The sequence below is a fragment of the Dunckerocampus dactyliophorus genome, chromosome 4 (assembly GCF_027744805.1).
Source record: "Dunckerocampus dactyliophorus isolate RoL2022-P2 chromosome 4, RoL_Ddac_1.1, whole genome shotgun sequence".
Classification (NCBI taxonomy): domain Eukaryota; kingdom Metazoa; phylum Chordata; class Actinopteri; order Syngnathiformes; family Syngnathidae; genus Dunckerocampus; species Dunckerocampus dactyliophorus.
In genome coordinates, this window is record NC_072822.1 from 18,599,286 (window position 1) to 18,621,512 (window position 22,227).

Genomic DNA, 22,227 nt, shown 5'->3' on the forward strand with positions numbered 1-22,227 from the left:
CTCCTACATCTGCCAAAACCGTACCTGCCTGTCATCTTTTACTCACCTGTCTCTCATTGTCTCTTTAATTCAGAGTAGACGAGTTCCATACTTTCTTTCAGTTGTGTTCGATAATTTATTCAAAAAACATACTCCTTACTCTTAATCATTATGAAACATTAATGAAGTTTCTTACATATTCGTTGATGCCTCGTCCAGAGGTGGGTCTACCGTCCTCATAACCTTAAGAGTAAATAGAGCGGTTTCCATCAAGTACAGTTTGGTTTGCCGAGGATGGTTCAGAATGGTAAACTGGGGATTGCACTGTGTAGGTGTGATACCTTCGTTAGCTCCACAAATAGCATAACATCACAGCAACATGACATACAATCAACTTTGAATGCTTTGCCAGTCATAATTGGTGGTATTTTTTTATGTTGTTCTTTTGTCTTCCAATTGCATTCTTACATTTCATTGTAAACACAAAATGAGAATTTGTTTATGGGCGGCATCGCCCGGGTTGCTCAGGCGGTAGAATGGTCATCTGTTTGTGAGTTTGATCGTCAGTCCCCCGTGATCATGTTCAAATATCGTTGGACAACATACTAAACCCCCAGTTGTGCCTGATAATGTGAAAAGTGAAAAGCTAATTTACCATTTAGCTCCACCCCACAAAAAGGTGTCGTGCTATTTCAGCTATAGCATACCTAGCTATAGTTACATTTAATACTCTAAAGCCAGCTGAATAAGTCCACACTGAGACAAGTCTTTGTGTAACACAGCTTTCTGAATCTTGTATACAGTACATGTTGTTTTGTGCCCTGTTGCCAGTGCTATAAATTACCAATCAACTGGTATGGGTTTTTCCGGATCATTGACCCAAGAACAAGAGAAAAGGAGCCGCATAAACCCCTGTTTATTGATGAGACTGAGGTGGAGAGGGTGAAAAGCTTCAAGTACTTGGCACATACATCAGCGAGGACCTCACCTGGTCTCACAATACCCAAAGAAGAAGTCCCAAAGGAGACTGTACTTCCTGAGAAGACTGAGGAAATTTGGCATGTCCACCACAATCCTCAGTTGCTTCTATAGGTGCACTATTGAAAGTGTCCTTACCGCATCTATCATTGTTTGGCACGGTAAACAATAGAAGAAACAGAAGAAGCTAACTGTGTGAGGAGAATACTTTGACAAGAGCAATATGTTTTAACAAGGATACAAAAATGCTACAGACGAACGGCACCAGGACGGGCACATTCAGAGGACCGAAATACGTGTGAGTCACTTAATAATTTCGTGTTTCCAACCTAGTAGTTTTAACATTAAAATTCAAACAAAATGTGAACTTTGAGCGAGTTTAAACAACAGAGAAATGTGAGAAAATGTAAATGCCTGTCTGAGAAAAGTGTATGGTGAGGGGGTTTACAGCCTTAAAACATATATAATAATTGTAAAACAAAATTAAGTTAGCGACTTTGCAGATTTCACTTATTGAGGGCTATTTTGGGAACCTATCCCCCCGATAAACAAGGGAACACTATATAATTCAATATAATTTCCCGTTTTAATATATTGCCATGTGCATGAGTGTCTGTTTTCCTCATCTCCCGCCTACAAACAGGCAGGAAGAGGTTTCACTCGGTGCATTGGTTTCAGCACTTTGGTGCGTTTGTTCCATAGAACATCGGCATGAACACAGTGATCCCTTGTGTCAGTCATACAGTCTGTTTGTCTCGGTGGGTGAAGACAGGGCCAGTGGCATACACACAGAGTGCAGAAGACTATAACATAGCAAAAACGAAATTTGTAGATTGCAATATATTGTCATATATTTTTTATATTTTTTCATTGTACCTTTCTTAAAAGTTATGGTAAAATCTCATCTCGTCTCGTTCTCATAGACCCAATGTCGTGTATCATCCAGTCTTGTGAACTGAGTGTCTCGTGACCCCCCTCCGATTTAGTTATTTGATTGCTTCTTTGATTTTCAAAAATGAACCCAAGCCAGTCTTGGTGCCTTGCAAGATTTTCCAGATGGAAACTAAACGGCCCTCAGTATCTTCCCTTTGAACTATAACTGTTGCTGGAAATACAGTTTTTGGCAAATGTATAGTCCATTCAGCGGTGCTCTAGAATTGGCAGCATTTGCTCTCTCCATCAAGTAAAAACTACCAAATACATGGTTTATATTTGCCAGCCGACGTGTGATTTAGGTCTGGTTTATCAGGGTCTGGTGTCCCCCGCATTAAAAAGGACAAAGCAGATCCTCAGAGACAGGGGTGTGCTGTAAAGCGAGAAAATGGGGTATGTTTGGAAGGACATGGATAAATATAACCTCCTCTCTCACCTCCCAGTCTGTGTCCCCCACCAGTTCTGCTCTGTTGAGGTCCCAGTTGCACATGAGTCCCAACCAAATAGACAGCTGGCAGTCAGTTATGTTCCCACACTTCACAACATGAACAGTGTCCCTCAGCACCTAGCAATGTCATATGCACCATTCAGACGAAACTAAATATTTAATCCCGACAAGAATAAGGCAATCTTCTACATCCACCAGCATTAAAGATTCAATACCCGACTGGCGTGATAGCCAGTCAGTTGAGAATTAGTCTGGAAACACTTGTGATACCGTGCTGCAGACACTTGTTCTTTCCCGGTTAAATCTCACAAAGAAAAATCCCAATGCATAACAGTGGAGTCCGAGCACACACAAGGAAGCACACACACAATAACACACAATAACCCAATGTAAAACTGTCCACCACTCATTTTTGAGAGGTGAAGCAGGGCGGAATTTTGTGAGCCACATCACTACTGGTTTTAGACAAAGGTTAAAGACAGATGACAACCAAGCAGCGAATGAAAGACGAAGGGCAATGGTGGATAGATGCATATGCTGGGATTCACTTTGGCACTTGACTCATGCAGGAACAATCAGCTCCATGGAAACATAAGATGGATTTCAATTTAACAGATTGCAACTAAATATCCACGAAATGAACTCGCAGTGTAATGCAGTAATGCATGACTCAATTGTATCACACTATCATAACCGTATAGAATTATAACAATTCTGATTTATGATTGATGTATCTATAATGCATTATCACATAACTGTGTAACTGAGAGAATGATACAGGAAAGATCCGATACAACAGTCCTTACGAGCTCGAAAGGACTGTTTCATTTGTGTGTATATGGTCTAATCAATATTATCAAGTAGTCTTGAATAAATATAACACCACCAAGAGATACATGTATTGGAGGTGACGGGAAAAGTGACAGGATGGAGCATGAGTTGATTAAGAATGGCAATATAATGTGGTGATAAAGTACCACCTAACTCCACCTACATCCTGTGACCAGCAGTAAGTCAAACATCAAGCTGAGGCACTTACAACATAAATAAATCCTGTGTGAAGTCAGGCTGGGGTTGCCTTCCCTCAGCTCAGGTTTACGTTCATTGTTTGACAAAATGCAAGATGAAGCGTGGAAACTATAAGCATGAAGCCTTCAGGTAAGCACTGTAGCGCTAAAAGTATCTAAATCGTACTTTCCTTCCGTTGTCTCTTCCGACTAGCACAAAAAAACAAGAGGCAGACATTAATAGCACACACACTGATTTCCATTTCCTCCCTGTGATTTTTCAAGTGATTACACCCATACACATTATGTGGGGTTAATGGAGCAGGTGTCCACTGTGGCGCACCCTCTGGCTCCAAGACTCGAAGCTAATTTGAATAAAAAGAATCTGTAAACATTTGCTGAAACATTCACTGCTAATGTTCAATCTGCTGCTTTTTGACACAGTGCCATTGTGCATCTCATTTCCATTTTTGAAGATGCAAAACCTGCCATCCTTCCGGTGGCATGTGGTGGCATGAACATTGGACAAAGAGGTTAGGGAAGCAGGGGGGGGGATGGTGTGTTTATATGTTCTCCGAACCTGCAGAGATCTTTACAAGGATCTATTATCGATCTATTCTATGTATTCTGAAATTGTTAGTCGTAGATGAAATGGAAATTCCCTGCTTGTACGTTTTACATTATTGAGGTGTAGTGATGATAAACTGAATCTTGGATAAGGTTTGGTATTTTCTTGATTGATGATTTAATCCAGGATATTAGGGCACAAAAACCTGACCCGAATGTTATTGTTTTATTGGGTGCATCTGATACTAACTTTAATTGCATCCTGTAAAATGATTTGCAGTGGACACAATTTCTCCTACACAGATAATGTCGATGTACAACAACTTTGGAAATCCAATAAAAACAGTTACGCACATTAATTAGTGTGGTGAGCGCCTTGAACATTGCTTTCAACAGAACACCAGCTGCAAAGCAAGAAGCTAGGCTATAGTTATGGGGACCAAATTACCCCACGCAAAAAGTATTGATATCTAAAAATCACGTGGTGTCCAAATCATCAGGATTGTTATCACTGACATATATTTCGGTGAGTGCAATGCTTTATTTGCCACTATTTTTAATGAAATTAACATTGTACAATTTTTTACGATGTGCCGGTAATTGAACACTGCAAAAAATAAGTTTTGAGTCCACCTCAACGTTAAATTTGGACTGCCGTGTCAGGATTTTAGTCAGCAGGTCCGCAGAATGCGTCATATATCCCAGCAGAGCGCAGTATCGTAAAGTATGTTACAGTTGTGAAACAAACCAGCAGCGGTGCAAGACAGTGCCTCGGAAAGATATTTCACAAAAAATAAAAAATAAATAAAAACATGTGGAAAAGAAAAAATGAAGGATGAGTCTTTTGACGATCACCAAAAAGCGCTGTTATTCTCAAGATGCTCCAGGAGAAACACACACACACACAAATGTGTACTTGTATGTATCTATTTGAGCTGAAGTGTAAATGGCTCTCATATAGAAGCACATATCTCACGGCCTCCCATCTCATGAAAAGTGAAATGGAGAAGCAAACAGTAATAGTGTGGCAGTCTCTATTGGAAAAATAACAAATGGGAAGAGAACGATCATGAAGACAGAAAAAGATGTTCCCATGATGGTATACTGCTCCTGTTTTTATGATAGCAAAGGTTTTCAGTCAATTTCCGCATCTCACTTAACCACCATCCCGAAGATAAAATCGGTCTTTCCTTGTTCTGAAGGCATGATGAGGGTTGCATAAAATTAGCTTCTTGATGGGGGAACATGTCCAGAGGCAACGCGGAGGACTTTGTTTCCGAAGAGTCTCGACACATTCTGCTCAACTATGTTCCAGTAACAACACAAGATCAGATATAGAACAGAGAAAAAAATAGCACCCCACAGACACTCTTCTGAAGATTTGCACTGGCAGTAAAAGAGAGAGTGAGTGTAATTATCATCACTACGCTGGTAGTTTCCCCAAGCCCAGCTGAAAACGTTCTCACACCATCCAGTCCAAATAAGGGATTAGGTGTATGCACTGTGAATGTGATTTATTACGGTCAGAAGGAAGCTAAAAGCTAGAATCAGTCATCGCCTATCTTTCATGCATGAAAACCAGGCAGGCCAGGACCTTAAATGCTTCCTTCCACTTTCTGCTTTCCAAGTGAATTTGCAATTACACCACACCAACCCTTTCTTTGCACACTCTTGTGGGCTGTCAGATTCTGATATGGAGGGCGTTGCAATATTGAAGGTCGGTCAGTCACCACACTTAACCTCATTTCCCAACACTGGGCTCTCCCACAGGAGCCTTGTGACTGGTGCCCGTATGAAACTGGTCTTTGGGTTTGTCGGGAGGAGGTTACAGAAGGTAACAGAGATCGGAGCGGACATACCTCAGCTTGTGGTGACTGTAGGCAGTCGGAGCAGTTTTCAATTAACCGAGGGGAACAAATGGGAGCTAATCTGTGCTCGCACAGGAGACGCATTGCGATATTAATGTACACAAACTAAAAACAAGCCCAGATTAGCCTACATATTTATAAGGCTTTGGAAATGTGTCAACAATGCATTTTAGCACAAAGAGTGGTAGATTTAGAGTTAGAGAGGTTGAAAGGGAGCAATATAGAGGAAAGGCAAGTTTAAACATATAAGGAGAAAAAAATATAAGAGGGGTGGAAAACGGAGAGGTCAACAGGACCTTGAACGAACGAGAAATGGGATCATGAGATAAAGAGGCAAAGAAAAGCAAGAGGAGGTGAGACTTCTCAAATGAGATTAAGCATCATCTGCATTTTCCCTTTTCATCTTCCTCGCCATAATGACTCCTCTCTAAGGGCAGACACCAGCCCCCACTAAAATGACACCAATCTGAATGAGTGATCTCGTGACAAATTGGGCTGAGGAGAGGGCTGCAGACAGCGAGGAGTCTATGGTAGGACTAAGATAAAACTCCAATTGGCTGCTGCACTTCTCCTCCCACTAATCGCAGACCACGAAAAAGTGGTGGAAGAAAAAAATGACTGCAGCAGCAGAATCCATTAAGACCACCGATTTTTCAAAAATGTCACAAATGTTCATTGCGAGCGCCACAACAATATGTTGAATTCATCTGTAATCCTTAATAGTTTCCAAGAGATTTTAAGGCTCCAAAGCTGGAATCGTGTGAGAGGACACACTAATTCCACGCTTCTTTACCATGCATTAACGTTGTATGTCAAACAAGAAGCTCATGGTTTGGTTTGAAAATATCCTCTGACCTTATATAGAAGTCTCAGAATTAATTATATGCTCCACAGATATCTAATTTTATGCTTTTCTGTACTTACACATTTTCAGAATAATGAAAGTGTCGTAATAGTTTTATTCACTTAGGAAACCACTGAGCCCGCTGCGAAATGTTCTTTGTTAAACTGCTTATTTCAGTTTCATTTTATTTACATGTTTGTGTACAAACGTCAAAGGGCTCACGGTGAAAGGCAGACATTCCTGCCGAAGGAAAGCTCTCATTTCTCTATCAAGAAGGCAGGTACGCTAATGAATTCTGTTCAACTAATGTGCCGGGCTAGCAGGTTCTCCCCGCCTTAGCTCTACCTGCTGCAGCTTTTCAAAATGAAATGTGAGAAATGGGCCAATTTAGAGCTAAAGGCTGTTTCTTCCTTGGAGACACCAGCATAAAGATGGAGCACAGAAGATATGCGGCGGTAGATGAGGAAAGATGAGGCACTTGAATTTGGACAGAAAGAGGGAAAAAGAAAGAAGATATGAGATGGGACGTTGATACTAATATGGGTGTCATCTCTGAGGAGAAAAAACTGCTTGAATTGCATTTTTGGCCTTTAAGTTCTCTTATGGCGGCTGGAGCTAGAGAGCAGCCCTTGATCTTCCCAATCAGCTCGTGAGACAAGAGCTGCTCAGATATTCAACAAGCAGAAACAAACCAGGTTGTCAGTCCAAAGAAGTTTGCACCACTTGGAAAAGTTTGAAAGGAAGACATGAAGGAGCTGGAGGCAGCAGACAGACCAGGAGCACCGGGAGGAAGGATGACAGAAACTAAAATGAGAAGTCCTCTGCCATCTGGTCATAATTAAGTCTGAGGTCCACATGCAGCTGAAATAGTCCGTCCACCATTTTCTCGGTCCACTGCCAGAGAACTGCTACAATGTTTTAATGATAGAACTCCCTACATTCCTCTTTATAACAAAGGCTTAACGAAATTTAGATTCTACTTGGCATGTGAACTCTTGCCAGCAGACACACATGTCAAGAAGTATGAAGATGTTTGAAAGTATGTCATTAGTTTATGACACGTGAATGCAGTGTCTCAGTGTGGTTTACTCACTGCTCATGGCTGCTTACCTCGGCTCAGCTGTACCTCTGATCTACATGCCCCTGTTTGGAGCTTCAGCTTCAGTACAGCTTCGGTAGTAGCAGGAAACTACAAGTCTGGATAAATGCATCTGTCTGAAAGAGACAGGCTACCACACAACAACATACTGAGAGAGTCTGCTTTATTTAGCCATGGTATAGTCACTAATTTTATTTGGGAGGAGACCAAAGGCACCAATAACAACAAGAGTCATAGTAGAGACTGCGAGGTTTAATACTGCAGCACCCAGATAAGGATAAGCTAAGGCTAGCATGTCTGTTTACTTTTACTATTCAAGCTGTGTATCCTGCAATACGACGCCACAAATCTGATCAACCGATAATCACTTGTTGGAACCCTGGCTGTGCAACTCGTGGAAAAATAAAGGTTCCTGTTTTTCCCACAGAAACGAGTGACGACAGAGCAGCAGAAATGGATCATGGGTGGAAAACATGACTTCAGGTACTTCTTTTGTACAGGATCTCACTGTGAGTACAGTAGGTTCACCCTCAGTCATTTTCAGTGGATAAATGTATCAGGGTCTCTGCATGTTTCAACAAGTCACATTTATGACTTTTGAAGACTATAATGAGTACATTTTAAGACCCATATCACATCTATTAGGGAGCTTTGGATTCCGTTTTATTTTTTCCACATTCTCTTTTTAGCGTTTTAATAATTTTAATTCCTTTGTTTCTTTACCTTTTACACTTATTTTACCTGCATAGAGTGTCTACTTGTGTGACAGTAAATAAAACATCTATTAATTCAATGCATGTATTGATGCAATACGTCCTTGGCCAGTTTAGCCCAGTATTTCAGAAAGTGATGAAGCTTGGCTAACCTTTCTAATGATATGTCAGCTTCTGCACACACAAAATCCTTAACAAACTGTAATGCCCATGTTTGTGGTTAAGGAAGATGTAGTCACCATTGCAATTCCAATGGTTGTTAATAATGTAAAATATTTTTTATGACACCCTTATTTTGTTTACACAATTACACAGTTTCTGGCGAAAAGCACTCGTATTTTGAAGGCCAGAAGTGTGTTGTGTGTGTCGAGAATGTCTGTTTACGAAGACGAGCTGGGAGCAAGAATAAACATGCCTCTCATCCTTTTTTCACTCAGAACTTGCACGACATCAGCAGGCATCGCAAAACGCTCGTTTGCATTAACAAGCGGGAAAACACACTCATACAGCCTGAGTCACACACACACAGCCGCACTAGCATGCTCTGCTAAACTAAACTAACCCCGCTAGCTTCCGTTAATGCTCCGTAAGAGAGGAGTTTCTGCGTTTTTTTGCCAACTTTTTGCTGGTGTTTCAGGGAAATGTTTTTTGGACATTTCATTCACATTTTGTCAATTTCCGCAAGATTAATTTAACAGTAGATTCAGTTTATATTGGCCAATTCTACAGTTCCAACCGCAATTCCATTAACACTGAATTTTTTTGCCATACTGGCAAAAAGAAAGACATGAAGGAAAATTGGAGGCCCGGAATTACTTGCAAAGTGTATGAGTTTATTCACAGCTATTTCACATTGGAATTCAAAATGCTTAACCGAGCTAAAAACACCAGAAGCCTCTCTATTGTGAACAAATTTTAGTACCGTTTTGTAGTTATGTAATAGGGTGCTCAATAATCTAAACCGAGACTGAAGTGTATGCATTTGTTTTAAATAACCTTCATAAATGTGAAAGGCCTTCCAAAATCATATTTAAGACATTTTATGAGATTTTACAGATTTACATTCAAATCGCTGGATTTTAGACTTTTTAAGACTCTGCAAATATGCTGATTATACCGCTAGACGAGCTGTCCACTGACTACGCTAAAGCTTAATTTTGCTTGTATTGTCCGTTAAGAAGCTACCAGTCAGAAGTCTGGACACACGTTCTCATGCCGCTGAGTGAATGAATGTTGCGGACAAAGCTTTTTGATCGCTCAGACATCTGTTAACTCCTAAACACCGCTTTGAGAAGATGAGACTGGGAGTGGAGGAGGAGGTGGGTGAGCAGCTGGGAGGAGTATCAGTTCTCGCCACAACCCCTTCCCTCTTTCATGGGACCAGTTACATTTTTTTTTGGTGATGGTAACAGAAAATCACCATCTGTAATTTGATTACACATAGATAGATGGAAGGAGGGAGAAAGCATAGTTAATTAAGCCGAACCATATTCTAATCAGGTTTTATAATTCCCCGTCCGCTCAACAACCAACCGATATGAATCCTCTCAAAATCCCCCTCTGGGACTTACCGTCACACAAGCCTAGAGGAGATGGGTACTCCAACAAGATCATTTGATGCTAATTTCCCAAACAGGAAAGCACTTAAATACGCACTCTGATTAAGACAATGAAGCATGAAGCACGTGCATCAATAGCAAATGAAAAATGGAGGCTGTGGAATGAATGCAAGATCAAAGGTAAAAAAAATAAATAAATACAAAGCCAATATTTTTCTGTGTACGTTTCCTGAGAGGGGAACTTCCTGTGCCACAGCTGCTACAACTGCGGTATTTACAGGAAACAAGGGCAGGGAAATAAATGAGTCTGTCTGTATGGAAATGGGGACGAGACAAAGAGGTCCACAGTCTCATCTTCATTATCTGTCAAGCTGCCTGTCGACACAACACACCCAAGATTGACAAACCTGTGTCACATGTACAGCACATCACAACAACAACAAAAAAGTGCAGCTTCTGAAGTAGTTTTGCATTTTGCACTTGCTAATTATTACCCCTGTGCTAATTATTACCCCTGAAGTGAAGTGCTTGATGAGCGCAATCTCAAAGCAAGCTGTCACACTGGTAACCCCGTCACGCAGTTCCTCTCTCATTAGAAATACACAGTGTGTCAAGCCAATATCTGTTTCCTATAACCAAATGTAGTAAAAAAAAAAAAAAAGATAAATTGTGAGTCCTCATTTAAATGACATTGACACTCCCTGCATATTTCATATTGAAGGTATTCTTGCACAATGCAAAACCTGTGTAAAAAGTTGCATTGGCAAAGAGTAATTTAACAATATTCAACATACTTTAACATATGGGGTCCAAATTTTCAGTGAAAAGGATTTACCAGATCAATATGTTCGTTTTGTGACTAAGAGCACATTGGCACGGGCGGGGGGCTGCTTCATTTGTCACGCACATACACACGCACACACACATTCACACCTCCAACAAACAATCCCGGAATGCCGTTTCATTGTGAGCAGTACAGTGGCCAACCCACCTCCCATGGGTGTTCCTGTGCATATGTGCTTCACAGGAGCCACTATCCTGGCTGCCACCACCTGCGCTGCCTCAGGCGCTGCTTTGCTCGCACGGGTGCAGCAGCAGTACTAAGCTGAGATGATGTCGCGATAGTGGGAAAGTGGTGATGGAAAACTGTGGGAAATCCATATGAGTGGGTGACTGTGTAATTGCTTCAATGAAGAAAGCTTTAATGTGAGAAATTATGAATTCAGAGTTGTAGAAGTGAGCTGTGTGTGTGTGTGTGTGTGTGTGTGTGTGTGTGTGTGTGTGTGTGTGTGCACTGCAAAGCTATGAATAATACAGTGTCCCTGTTGTCTAGACTCCAACAAAAGACATGACTTTCTAGTGAAAAGTTTCAGCTCTTGTTGCTGTTTCTGGTTGGAGCATTATGGGTACATGCAGTGCCCTCCCTTCCAGTCAGGCATGGACTATCTCCATATTTCTCACATCCATACACCAGTCAGCATAGATACCTTACTTAATTTCCTCCACTGTGTAAACTGCCTACAAGCAGTAAGCAAGATGTGTTTCGTGTCTGCAGGGTAAAACAAGCCCTACAGCGCTAAGAAATCGATTTCAGCCAGTCGTTCAACGAGCATGATAGAATAAGAAACAGAATGACACTCTACCGCAAGGTACATTTTCATAGACACCAACCTCTTGTGTAAGCAGAAGTTTGAGATTGAGATGTATGCAGTTTTAACAAATGTGGAAAGAATCCTGGATCCATACCAAAGTGAATGGGTTTTTCCTTGGCCCATGCCTACCCTTTCACAACAAGTTCCAAGGAAATGGGTTAAGTAGCTTTGGCATAATCCTGCTCACAAACAACAAAACAAACATAACCTTCTTGGCAGCGGTAACAATGACAGCCTTCAAAGTAACATAGAATGACAACATTGTTAATGAGAAAATAAAGAGGAGGGTCCAAACTTGCAGCCCCCGATGTAAATTAGGGGGATAATTTCACACCTGAGGCATTATAACTGCTATGTGCTATGTTTTACTGATGTTTTTTTGTATTGTTCCAATGAGTGATTTTGTATCCCTATTGAAGCATCTGGACTGGGAAGAGCACCATTAAGCATCTTCTGTTCAGCATGATTTCATCTTTCAGAATTCCCAGACAAATGTCAGGGCATCAACACACATAACATGGCAATAAATGCATTACTTAAAATAATGTAGCGTCACACCGCAATCACCATGTTGCGTCTGGCTGGCCCGCATGGCACCACTCAGCCCGGTGTAGGATAATTTAACGCTTAAAAAGCTGCTGATACTCCATATTTCACAGCCGTAACACAAGTCTTCAAATTACTGAACAATATGGGCTCTAATGTGACCTCTGACCGCAGTATAGATCAAGGTACAACCTTAAATGAGAGGAACGTCAGGCTGGAAGATAGAAGGTACAGTATTTCAGCATCTCAGATGGATGATAACATTGCAGCTGCTATCGATCACACATTATCTGGCACCAGGATATTGCTCACTTGTCAAGGCAACCATTTTCTAAGACACTTCATGACAAATCCAAAAAGGACATTTCATGGTACAGAAAAACACACCATATTCTTCACATTTGCTTACATATACTCTACATGCTATTGTAATGCAAACTAGAAGTGGAAGGTGTGGTGTCAGACTTAACGTTCAAGTATAGGCTGCAGACAAAGCAAATAATTTGTAGGGGGGGGGGGGCCCAAAAAGGTGATTCCACTACAGGTAGTACAATAACTGAATATTACTATGTCTTTATCAGAACTACAACAGAAACCATGGTTAAATATATAGAGTCTATGAGGCATGAAATCATTGAAATAGCACATGGGGGTGGACCATAGTTTGGTTTGTTCTTCAGTCCTCATTATGGAACCTATCTCAGCCAGCGTGCCAGTTGCAGCCTGTCTGTGCGTCTTGTCACAAGGTGGAATCATGAATCTCTCATAGGAGACAAACCCTAACACTCTTGGCCCAAATATTGTAGCAAGTGATAAACACAGATGTCTCATGAAGTACATGCCTCAAATGTATAAGTCCAAGTTTACTACAATGAGCAACAGCAAAAACAAGAACTAAAAGACACAGAAATGACTCATCTGAATCATTTCCCTCAGCAGGATTTTATAGAAAATAGTTGCAAAAAGATCATCTTAGCCACCACTCGCTCCACATGGGTTGTTTCTGTGACCCCTGCAGACGTATTCCGTGAGGCCAGAGCATGTGTCTGCTACACAGTCGGACTGCAAAAACACTCAAAGTGATCTTTTCTTCTGTCGTGTGTAACATACTCAAGCAGGCCAAATTGCTTCTTCATTCTCTATAAATATCAGTAATCTAATGAAGGAGTCCATGTTGACCACTCAGGTAGCAGACCCAGACCATCAATGCGAGCAATGCAATGTCACGTAGCTACATGTGGCTTTAGCTAAGGCATGGTCACACTCCTGCAAAATTGAGCCTTCAAAAAGGGGCTTATGAATCCCATCTCTGACAAAAGAAGAGATGGAATTAGTGGGCGTCAGTTGGTGGCAGGGTGGTATTAGCAGTGCTTTTCACACGTCTCAATCCAAACTGGATCACAGACCCTCTAAGAGCCCACGAGCAGTCTGTCACAACATCCAACACAACATCAGTTGGAGACAGCTGCAAGGCCTGAGTACAGAGCCGCTAGAACCAGCCAACTGGACCAAGTCCAGTAGGAGTTATAAAGGAATGTAGAACTGTGGTTTTGGCAGCTCCATGCTGATAAATGTTCTGAAACAGGAAAAGTATGTGTGTTTTCAGGCCGAAGGGATATCCAGCGCCATTGACAAAATTAAAATCAAATACAATCTAAGCTATCTTGTGTATGAAAGCTCTTGACTGTACAGTACATGCCAGGCCGAGTTCACACCACAGAAGCTTAACCAGTGAAAAGAATCATAGTGGAAGTCTGTTCCACTTCAGAGACGAAGGAAATGCTTTCCTATTGATGTGGTCCATCAAGTCAGGTCTCTTTGGAGGCCTCTTAGAAACAGGCACCTCCTCTCTCAAGCAGCTGACAACACCTGTGGAACAGTGACCTCAATAAATTCAAACATAACACCATTTGCTCTAACAGGGGCACTGGAGGGTAAAGAACCATGCTGGTAAATCAGAAATGGGCGCTGTCAGACTTGGAGGAGAGCATGGAAATAGAATCTTCCTCATATAAAATCAATTTTCACATTTACTACTTGCAATCCAAAAATCCATCTCTCCACACAGTGTGCTAGATACAGGTCCAAAGAATGAGGATTAATGAGAGCAGGATGGCCCAGTCACAATTGCATCTATTGTTTCTCCTCTTGTTTTTTGACAGTGGGCTCCCAAGAGTTCCTAACCAGGAAAAAAAACGCAGCTTGTGTGTGCTGCAAACCAATGTGCGTCGGCCTTGCCTTCCTGCTGTCCTCCATCACTGTCCAGTATTCCCAATGGGATAAATGGACTGGGATTAACAGTATGAGTAGGGTACAAAGATTAGAGATGGATTGCTGAGTCGTAGTTCCATCCTATTTACCTGACCCAGTCTCCACCCTGAGCTACCACATTTTTATACCCCAGGAGGATGGACCAGGGAAGCTGGCCATGCAGCTACAGCTCATCCCTCTCAACACACTGGGCCATAAATACTGGGCAGTGTAAAAAACAGCAGGTGCTATTGGTCCCAATCATTAATTATCCCTATTGTATTACTCTCAGGCCTCTCACTCTTAAACTCCCAATCTCTATCTTGTGCAGCATCTTTTTCCATAGCCCCCAGTGCTCCCCAGCGTTCTCACTTCTGGAATTACAACCACCTCAAATTTCATCATTGTCTACAGTTTTACAGCAATTCAATTTTGTCTTATGACTATCCAGCCATCTATCTCTTCGCTTTCAATCCTTCCATCAAGCCCCCTGTTCCCTGTTTCCAGATGTACAGTACCTTAATCATGGTCCTGAAGTTACCGTGTGCACAGATTATGATCTATACAGGCACCACAGTATATATTGGAGCCATTTTTCAATAAAGAACATTCTTATACGGTCTTGGGACTCTGCAATGCAGGCCGCTTTTGCCCAGTGTCTTTCTTATGGTGGAGTCATGAACACTGACCTTAACTGAGGCAAGTGCGGCCTGCAGTTCTAACTTTCGCTGTGCTCTTGGGGTAATTTTGGTTGGCCGGCCACTCCTGGGAAGGTTCACCACTGCTCCATGCTTTCACCATTTGTGGATAACGGCTCTCACTGTGGTTCACTGGAGTCCCAAAGCTTTAGAAATGGCTTTATAACGTTTTTCACACTGATAAATCTCAATTACGTTTTAGCAGGGGAGGCAATCACTTTTTCACAAGGGCCCATGAAGGTTTGAATTTTTTTTTCACCCTTAATAATAAAAGGTTTCATTTAAAAACTGCATTTTGTGTTCAGTTGTGTTGTCATTGACTAATTTTTAAAATTGTTTGATGATCTGAAAAATTTAAGTTAACTTTAATTAATAAGAAATCAGGAAGGGGGTCACACCACTGTATATACATACTGTACACACTAGAGCGGGGTGATATGACCTCAAATCAATACTGGAATAAATTGGGCTGTTTTACCTCGATAACGATCAATGTGCGATAAATGTATTTATATTATATATACTATATTATATATACTATACTGTATGTAACCCTATTTCTGTAAGGGTAGAAAAGGATACAACTCAAATTAGAGGTTGTTCTCATCCATCTCCAAACTTCCAAACCAGATGAGGGGCTGGTGGGTAAGATAACCCCACCCACTTAGAGGACCGGGAGTGTAAATATTCCATATTCCATTACACCTGAATAGTAATGAGTCATCTTGGGAGATAGACCACCTTTGTCTCAGCTCCAAATGATTGCCTCTCCTGCTGACAACCTCGCCCACATACTGTACTTCTTTCTTCTGCACCGCTTGACATTTTTTCTTCCACTCGAGATGTATTCTCAAACTGATTTGCTGCCACCAGCTGTGAGGATGTCACAGAGACCAACAGAGCACCACGGGGAAAGGCAGTCCCTTTCCCCTGGCCAGAGAGCTCATAAATAACCCAAGGAAGTCTGTGAGGTGAAAAGCCAATGAACGTGCTGTAGATAGGCATGTAAAAGTGCTGCACTCGCACTGGGTCTGACCAGAGAAACATGAGCACGGCATGCTGTCACACACAGGTGAGGAGGCTTTAAGTCACCAGTGTGGAAACCATTAAACATCTGGCATGACCACAAAAACAAACACTCACTTTCCTCTGACTTGGTCACAGTGTCACATGACATGATGTAGATTAACACACAGTCTGGCCTCCAGATATGGCACAACACCACTTCCTAAAAAAATGTGCACTTACTGTTTTTGCCATGAATGAAATGAGACAAGCAAAACATATGTAACCAGAAACAAGGTAGATTTTAGACAACCACAGCGTGTCCCATCAAGTATCCTCCAATTGTTTATGATCGTGGATATGTACTTTAAAACATTGGTTCTCAATGGTGCGACCCACCATCACCCTTTAATGGCAAGCGGCAACTCAAATTCCTCAAATATATTTCATGAAAAGACAGTGCAGTTTGAATTTGTGGTAGTGCAATATAACACAGTGTGCCAGCACTAACAAGTTTAATTAATATTTCAGGAACAGTACGTTTTCATCCACAAAATCGCGACCCACCAGCTGACAGTCCTCGCTTTAAAAGTTATTTAACAAAACAATTAAGTTCCGACATCAAGGTCAATAAAACGCAAACTGTTAATGGTATTTTGAAGGACACAACATTTGTAAGAGTTCTCAAGTACTGTTACTAACACACGAACGAAGAGTTCTGCACACAAAAAAATATCTGCATCCTATGAACCACTACGAACTCTTGACACTCTGGTTGAATACAATTAACAGGCAAGCACAGTCACACGAGTGTCTTCCTTTCAAGATATGTTGAGTTTCTAACCTGCATCTCCCACACTTTTCCAGTCGAAATGTGACCTGGGGAGATTCTATCAGCGACTCTCATTGATTTCAGGGCACATTTCGCCCTACCGCCATCTCTCCCTGCCTGGTTGAGTTAGCTTTCCTCTCTTCTTTAATACTCGCCCAGAGAAATCTGCAGTGGCCATCGCAAAATGGTCGGGGGTCGTGTTGACATTCCTCTGCATCACTAACCGAAATAGCAATGCCTAAGCTGCTTAAAAGGACTGCCGTCACCCGATGTATTTGAATGTGGCCCATAAAGCCAATCAAACAGCTCTCAGTGCAGTATTGATTAATGCAGGGTTGACAGCAGAAACTAAATGTGGCAGTCTTTGCTCATGCGCACCTCACTGCACAATACACAATTCTCTGCAGTGTTTAACCCACCTAATTGCTTGAAAAATAGATTTCAAAAAATATTAAAAACTGATAGAGCAAATAATTATCTGTGAACATACTACTTCCCATCATGTTCGTGTCTCCAGTACAGTTTAGAATGGACGGTCCAAACAGAATCAATAAGTACATTTTTATCACAGAATTCATGTGTGAGAGCATTGGGTTCACACTTGAGAATCTGGAGCCATATAGTTTATTCCTATTCAGGATTCCATGGATATCCATGGAAAAGAGGCTGAGGTTAAGTTTAGGGACACAGCCAAGCAAACGCACCACATTCACACACTACAACAGTGTCATGTCATTCCAGTTGCACTTCTGTTTTTTTATTCCAATGTGGGACAAGCAGGGGTGGCTCACCTCTCTTAGGCATATGAGATTTCCAATAGCAAAGACTGTAAGTAGCGGCATGACTCACTTACTCTTTTAGAGTTAAATGCATATTGCCGCTGCATAGTGCATGCACAAACGGTCTAATTTAGCACCACAAACATGACATGACAAGACAAACGGCTCTGTGGCGTGATAGACTGACTAAACTTGATATTTCACCAGATGTTTTCTATTTTTGTTATCTGTCAAGGGACATTTTGTTCTTGGTTTTGAGGCAATGCATGGTGGTATTGTGCATGTTGCTGTAAAAATGATTTATAGACTATCTGACAAATTACAGAGCCTTATCCTTCTCAGGGCATCTTGTGTGTCCCAAACTCAGGATAAAAATATTCTGCATATTCAAATGACGACAATGACAATGAATGTCACAGCTGTGTTTTCTTTTAGAATGAACTTCAACTGGTCAATGTCATATGTGTTAATTCTACGACCAGTTGACAACTGCACCGGAGGTCCATCTGTTGCGTGTCCATCCATCCATCCATCCATTTTCTATACCGCTTCTTCCTCATTAGGGTCGCGGGGGCATGCTGGAGCCTATCCCAGCTGACTTCGGGCGACAGGCAGGGTAAACCCTGGACTGGTTGCCAGCCAATCGCAGGGCACATATAGACAAACAACCATTCACACTCACATTCATACCTATGGACAATTTAGAGTCGCCAATTAACCTCACCTGCATGTTTTTGGAATGTGGGAGGAAGCAGGAGTTCTGTTGCATGTATTTCGTTTAAATTATCATATGTTTTTGAAGTTGACAATTAGTGGAAGTACGAGTACAGTGATTCCTCGGTTTTCGTTAATAATTTGTACCAAATGGTCCGACAAAAAAATGAGCATGCATAAAAAATAATAATAAAAATAATCCGTTCCGGACACCCAAAAATATTAACAAAAAATGCATTTTATTGAGAATAACTATAATTTTACATGCAAAAAACAATGCAAAACAATTATATTATACTATTGCTGAAACTCACAACTTTCTTGGGTTATTGAGCAGTAAAACTCACAAAAAAAAATGCACGGACGTGTGGTCTGTCTGGGTCCTCGGCTATGCAGAATGCTGCAGTACAGGACAAACAGACTAGTTTGTTACGTGCAATACTGTACAAAAACAGAGACAACGTACAAAAACAAAGGCAACATCTTTGAAAAAAAAATCACACGACTGTACTTATATATTCATAATATTCGGTGTGCTGAAGCCTCTGTGATATTTGTTTGGAAGCAACTAGTTTAAATCACTAGTTTCATGGAAGGACTTTCCTTCTTACATGAATTTCTCTCATTTCCAACAACCAGCTGCCACCAGCAGCAACATCTGTGTCTCACATCTCCAACAGGTTAATTAATCATCACAGTAAAAACAGTTTAACCACTTTCCTTCCCGAATGCGTTATTTGGCATATTCGTGCAGTGTCGGCTTTTACAATAGAATCTGCATATGAAGGGTAGAGTTACTGTTGTAATATTTAAAGATGGAGCTCATATGGCTTACATGACACTTCCTTCAGTAAGGAAGGGCTTTGTGTCCTCAAAGGGGGTTCCATGGATGACTCTGGCAGACACACTACACAGCTGTAGAATTCATTAGCGCATGCTCACACAGCTTTTGCTTTCTCTGCTGGCAATGCCACATTAAGGAGTTTGTATTAGAGGCTGAGATCATCCACGTTAATGACAGTTGATGGGAAACTAACAGCAGACCTTAATTAGTTTGGAGGGCATGCGCTATTAAGTTGAAACACATTGAGTCGACCATCATCACCTACAATCCATCACAGCTGTAAAAGTCACACATTAGTGCAACATCATCTGTAGCATGTCTCAGCTGTAAGTCCAAAAGAATAAAAACAGCTGCTGCGAAATATGACATAAAATAGAAGTCATTTTAGTACTGTCTCCACTTTGTGGATCATTTTCCTAAAAAGCAACTCTTGAGTGAAGCCTCTGCTGCTGCTGCTTCTTGTCAGGCATGCGCCCCCTGCTGGTAAACATCTAAAACAATCCATTCGGTGCCTTCAAATTTTTTGATACACCCCAGATGATTTGAAATAGTTTCCATTGTGTAACACAGCGAGACTATGGAGTGTGAACAATTAAAAACCTGCTGCATTACGACATTATTTGTACACACAAACATTCAGTTCTCTTTAAATCAATAAAAAAAGTCTTTCCGATAATATGGAAAAGGTGAGTTGATCACCATTTAAATTTAAGTGAAATATATTGTGTTTAATTTGGCTACAATATCTTTCTTTCTATAAAGATATAATCCAAAACAGAGGTGCAGCATATCTAACCCTGCGTAACACACTGCACATCTGCTTGCTGTCTGCTAAACTGCTTCTATAAACTAAGATAAAACACATTAAAAGAGGTTAAAAGCACCTGTAAATGGGAAGGCATTATAATCCCACAAACCCTGGATAGGATTATAAAGTGTTGTGGTTATAGTACACCAATATACAGTTTATAGACATCGGCGTGTGCCTTCTTTGCAACTTGTGAGCCGCTGATTTATGGCCATAACTGGCTAAACAATGTGGAAGAAAACTCACCTTCTTCCGGGGCTGCCATTTCATCATATTTGTAAACCAAAATGGACCAGCATTAAGATATTATAGGAGAATGGAATTCGGAGTGGGAGAAATCCAGGGCGCAAGTCATGCTGCTGCCACTTCACATGTTCTCCAAGGGACGACGCATGCTGAGATTTGGTAGGCTCAGTTTTGCAGCAATATTTATGGAGACAGACAGCGCAGCTGACACGACTCATACACGGTTTAAATCCACAGTTATAGTCGGTGAAGAAATCACAGCCACTGTATTTGTTGCCAGTGTCTGTGCGCGGACGTCTGTGTGCGTAAATCCACAGCAGCAATCCGCTATGGACCTACTCCCTTGGCCGAAGGAACGCACGGATCCGTGCCTCCACGTCGGATCCACCCCAGAAAAATATGTCTTTAACTTTTTTAAAACGTCCGCGTAAGTCCAGATTATCCTCTTGGGATAGACATTAACATCACAGTGATCCCTCTTTCTGTCCAGTGGCGAAGACGCACTTTTCTTCCGTAGAGAAACAGTTTAAAAAGAGAGAGGGAGTCCGAGCGAGTCAGGAAGAAGGGGGAGACTATTTTCAAGGGGGAGGAGGGGGGAAGCACAAAAAAAAAATCCCTGGAATTTGTGAGGAGCTGGAAGGATAAACTGATTCGTGCAAGAGCAACAAACTGGACTGAAGCTTTCTGATGACTTCCTTCCCTTCTCTCTTTACTCGCTGAGGAGGCAGGAGCCGCAGGGTCATAGCGCCGCTACGTTCCCAGACAAGAGGTAGGCTCATTTTCATAATCAGGTTATACAGATTTACACATGTGGCGTGCAGCAGTGCGGTGAGGTTCATGGCTGGTGAGGCACTGACTCTTTTGGAGGTTTTGCTCATCTTTGCTCAGACACAGCTTGCTCATGAAGAGGATAACAAGAAAAATAAGTCAATAATTCACGGTTGTTAAAAAAAAAGGAATCGAGTTATTATTTATACTTCTTAGTCCCATTTATTTAATAGTTTATTAACTGGAAAACATCTGTGTGCTTACATTTTATCTGTATATGAAGTTACATGCAGCCTTTCCTTCTCCAGGAAAACTTCTGATACAGTCGTCCCTCGCTACATTGCATTTGTTCACAAATTAATTCATTAATAAATAATCGCTGGTTTGTGGTTGACTATGGTTAATTATTATTAACTATTAAAAATACTGAAAGACAAGTCATATTACAAGTGTGTTCTCCAGGTGTCAGTAACGTGACATTGATGAGACATTTCTTTACATTATAGTACTTTAGCTCGCAGCCATGGATCCTTGCAGTCCGACATCACATAGTGAAAAAAGGTTCTACTCCCATTCTGTGTGGAAGTGGTATGTTTTTGGCTTCTTACTTTGTCCTTCTTCCTCACTTACAGTAGTTTCAAACCTATTCTTGAGTTTAGAATAAATAAATTGGAGGCCAACTAGTTAGCTTGGCAGACTGCCAATGTTAAAGCGGTGGCCCTCTCTTGTGTCACTTCAGGTACTACACATACTACTACTTCAAGATACTGCAACCACAAGGAACTTTCCCAATGCTAACGGTGCGTTATTATGTCTTATTATTGCTTATCATTTCTACTATAAGGTAACACAAGTATAAAGGTGACTATAAGGATGTTATTTCATGTCTACAGGGATTCAATAAAAAAACATTTTTAGAAGGTCATAAACAGGTTTTCTATGCCCAACTACAAAAATATTATTTTTATTATAATGGAATCTTACTTCGCAGGCGGGGCTGGAACCAATGATTCGCGATAAACGAGGTCACCTCCTTGTGATCTTGTGTATATAATCATAATTCTTTGCAGTCAAATACATCCATTCATTC

The 22,227-nt window shown here is 41.2% G+C and overlaps 1 protein-coding gene across 3 annotated transcripts in view; it reads right to left on the reverse strand.

Annotated features, from left to right (window-relative positions):
* The window catches only part of LOC129179425 (tetratricopeptide repeat protein 28-like), a 234,345-nt gene that overhangs the window by 123,081 nt on the left and 89,037 nt on the right, over positions 1-22,227 (reverse strand). The window contains exon 1 of one of the 3 annotated variants that reach the window (XM_054772638.1): positions 20,370-21,038. The exons of the other annotated variants lie outside the window; for them this stretch is intronic. Coding sequence (XP_054628613.1) covers positions 20,370-20,396 — 27 coding nt within the window. The 5' untranslated portion in view covers positions 20,397-21,038. Of the gene's footprint in view, positions 1-20,369; positions 21,039-22,227 lie in introns of those variants that run through there. 3 annotated transcript variants of the gene reach the window in all.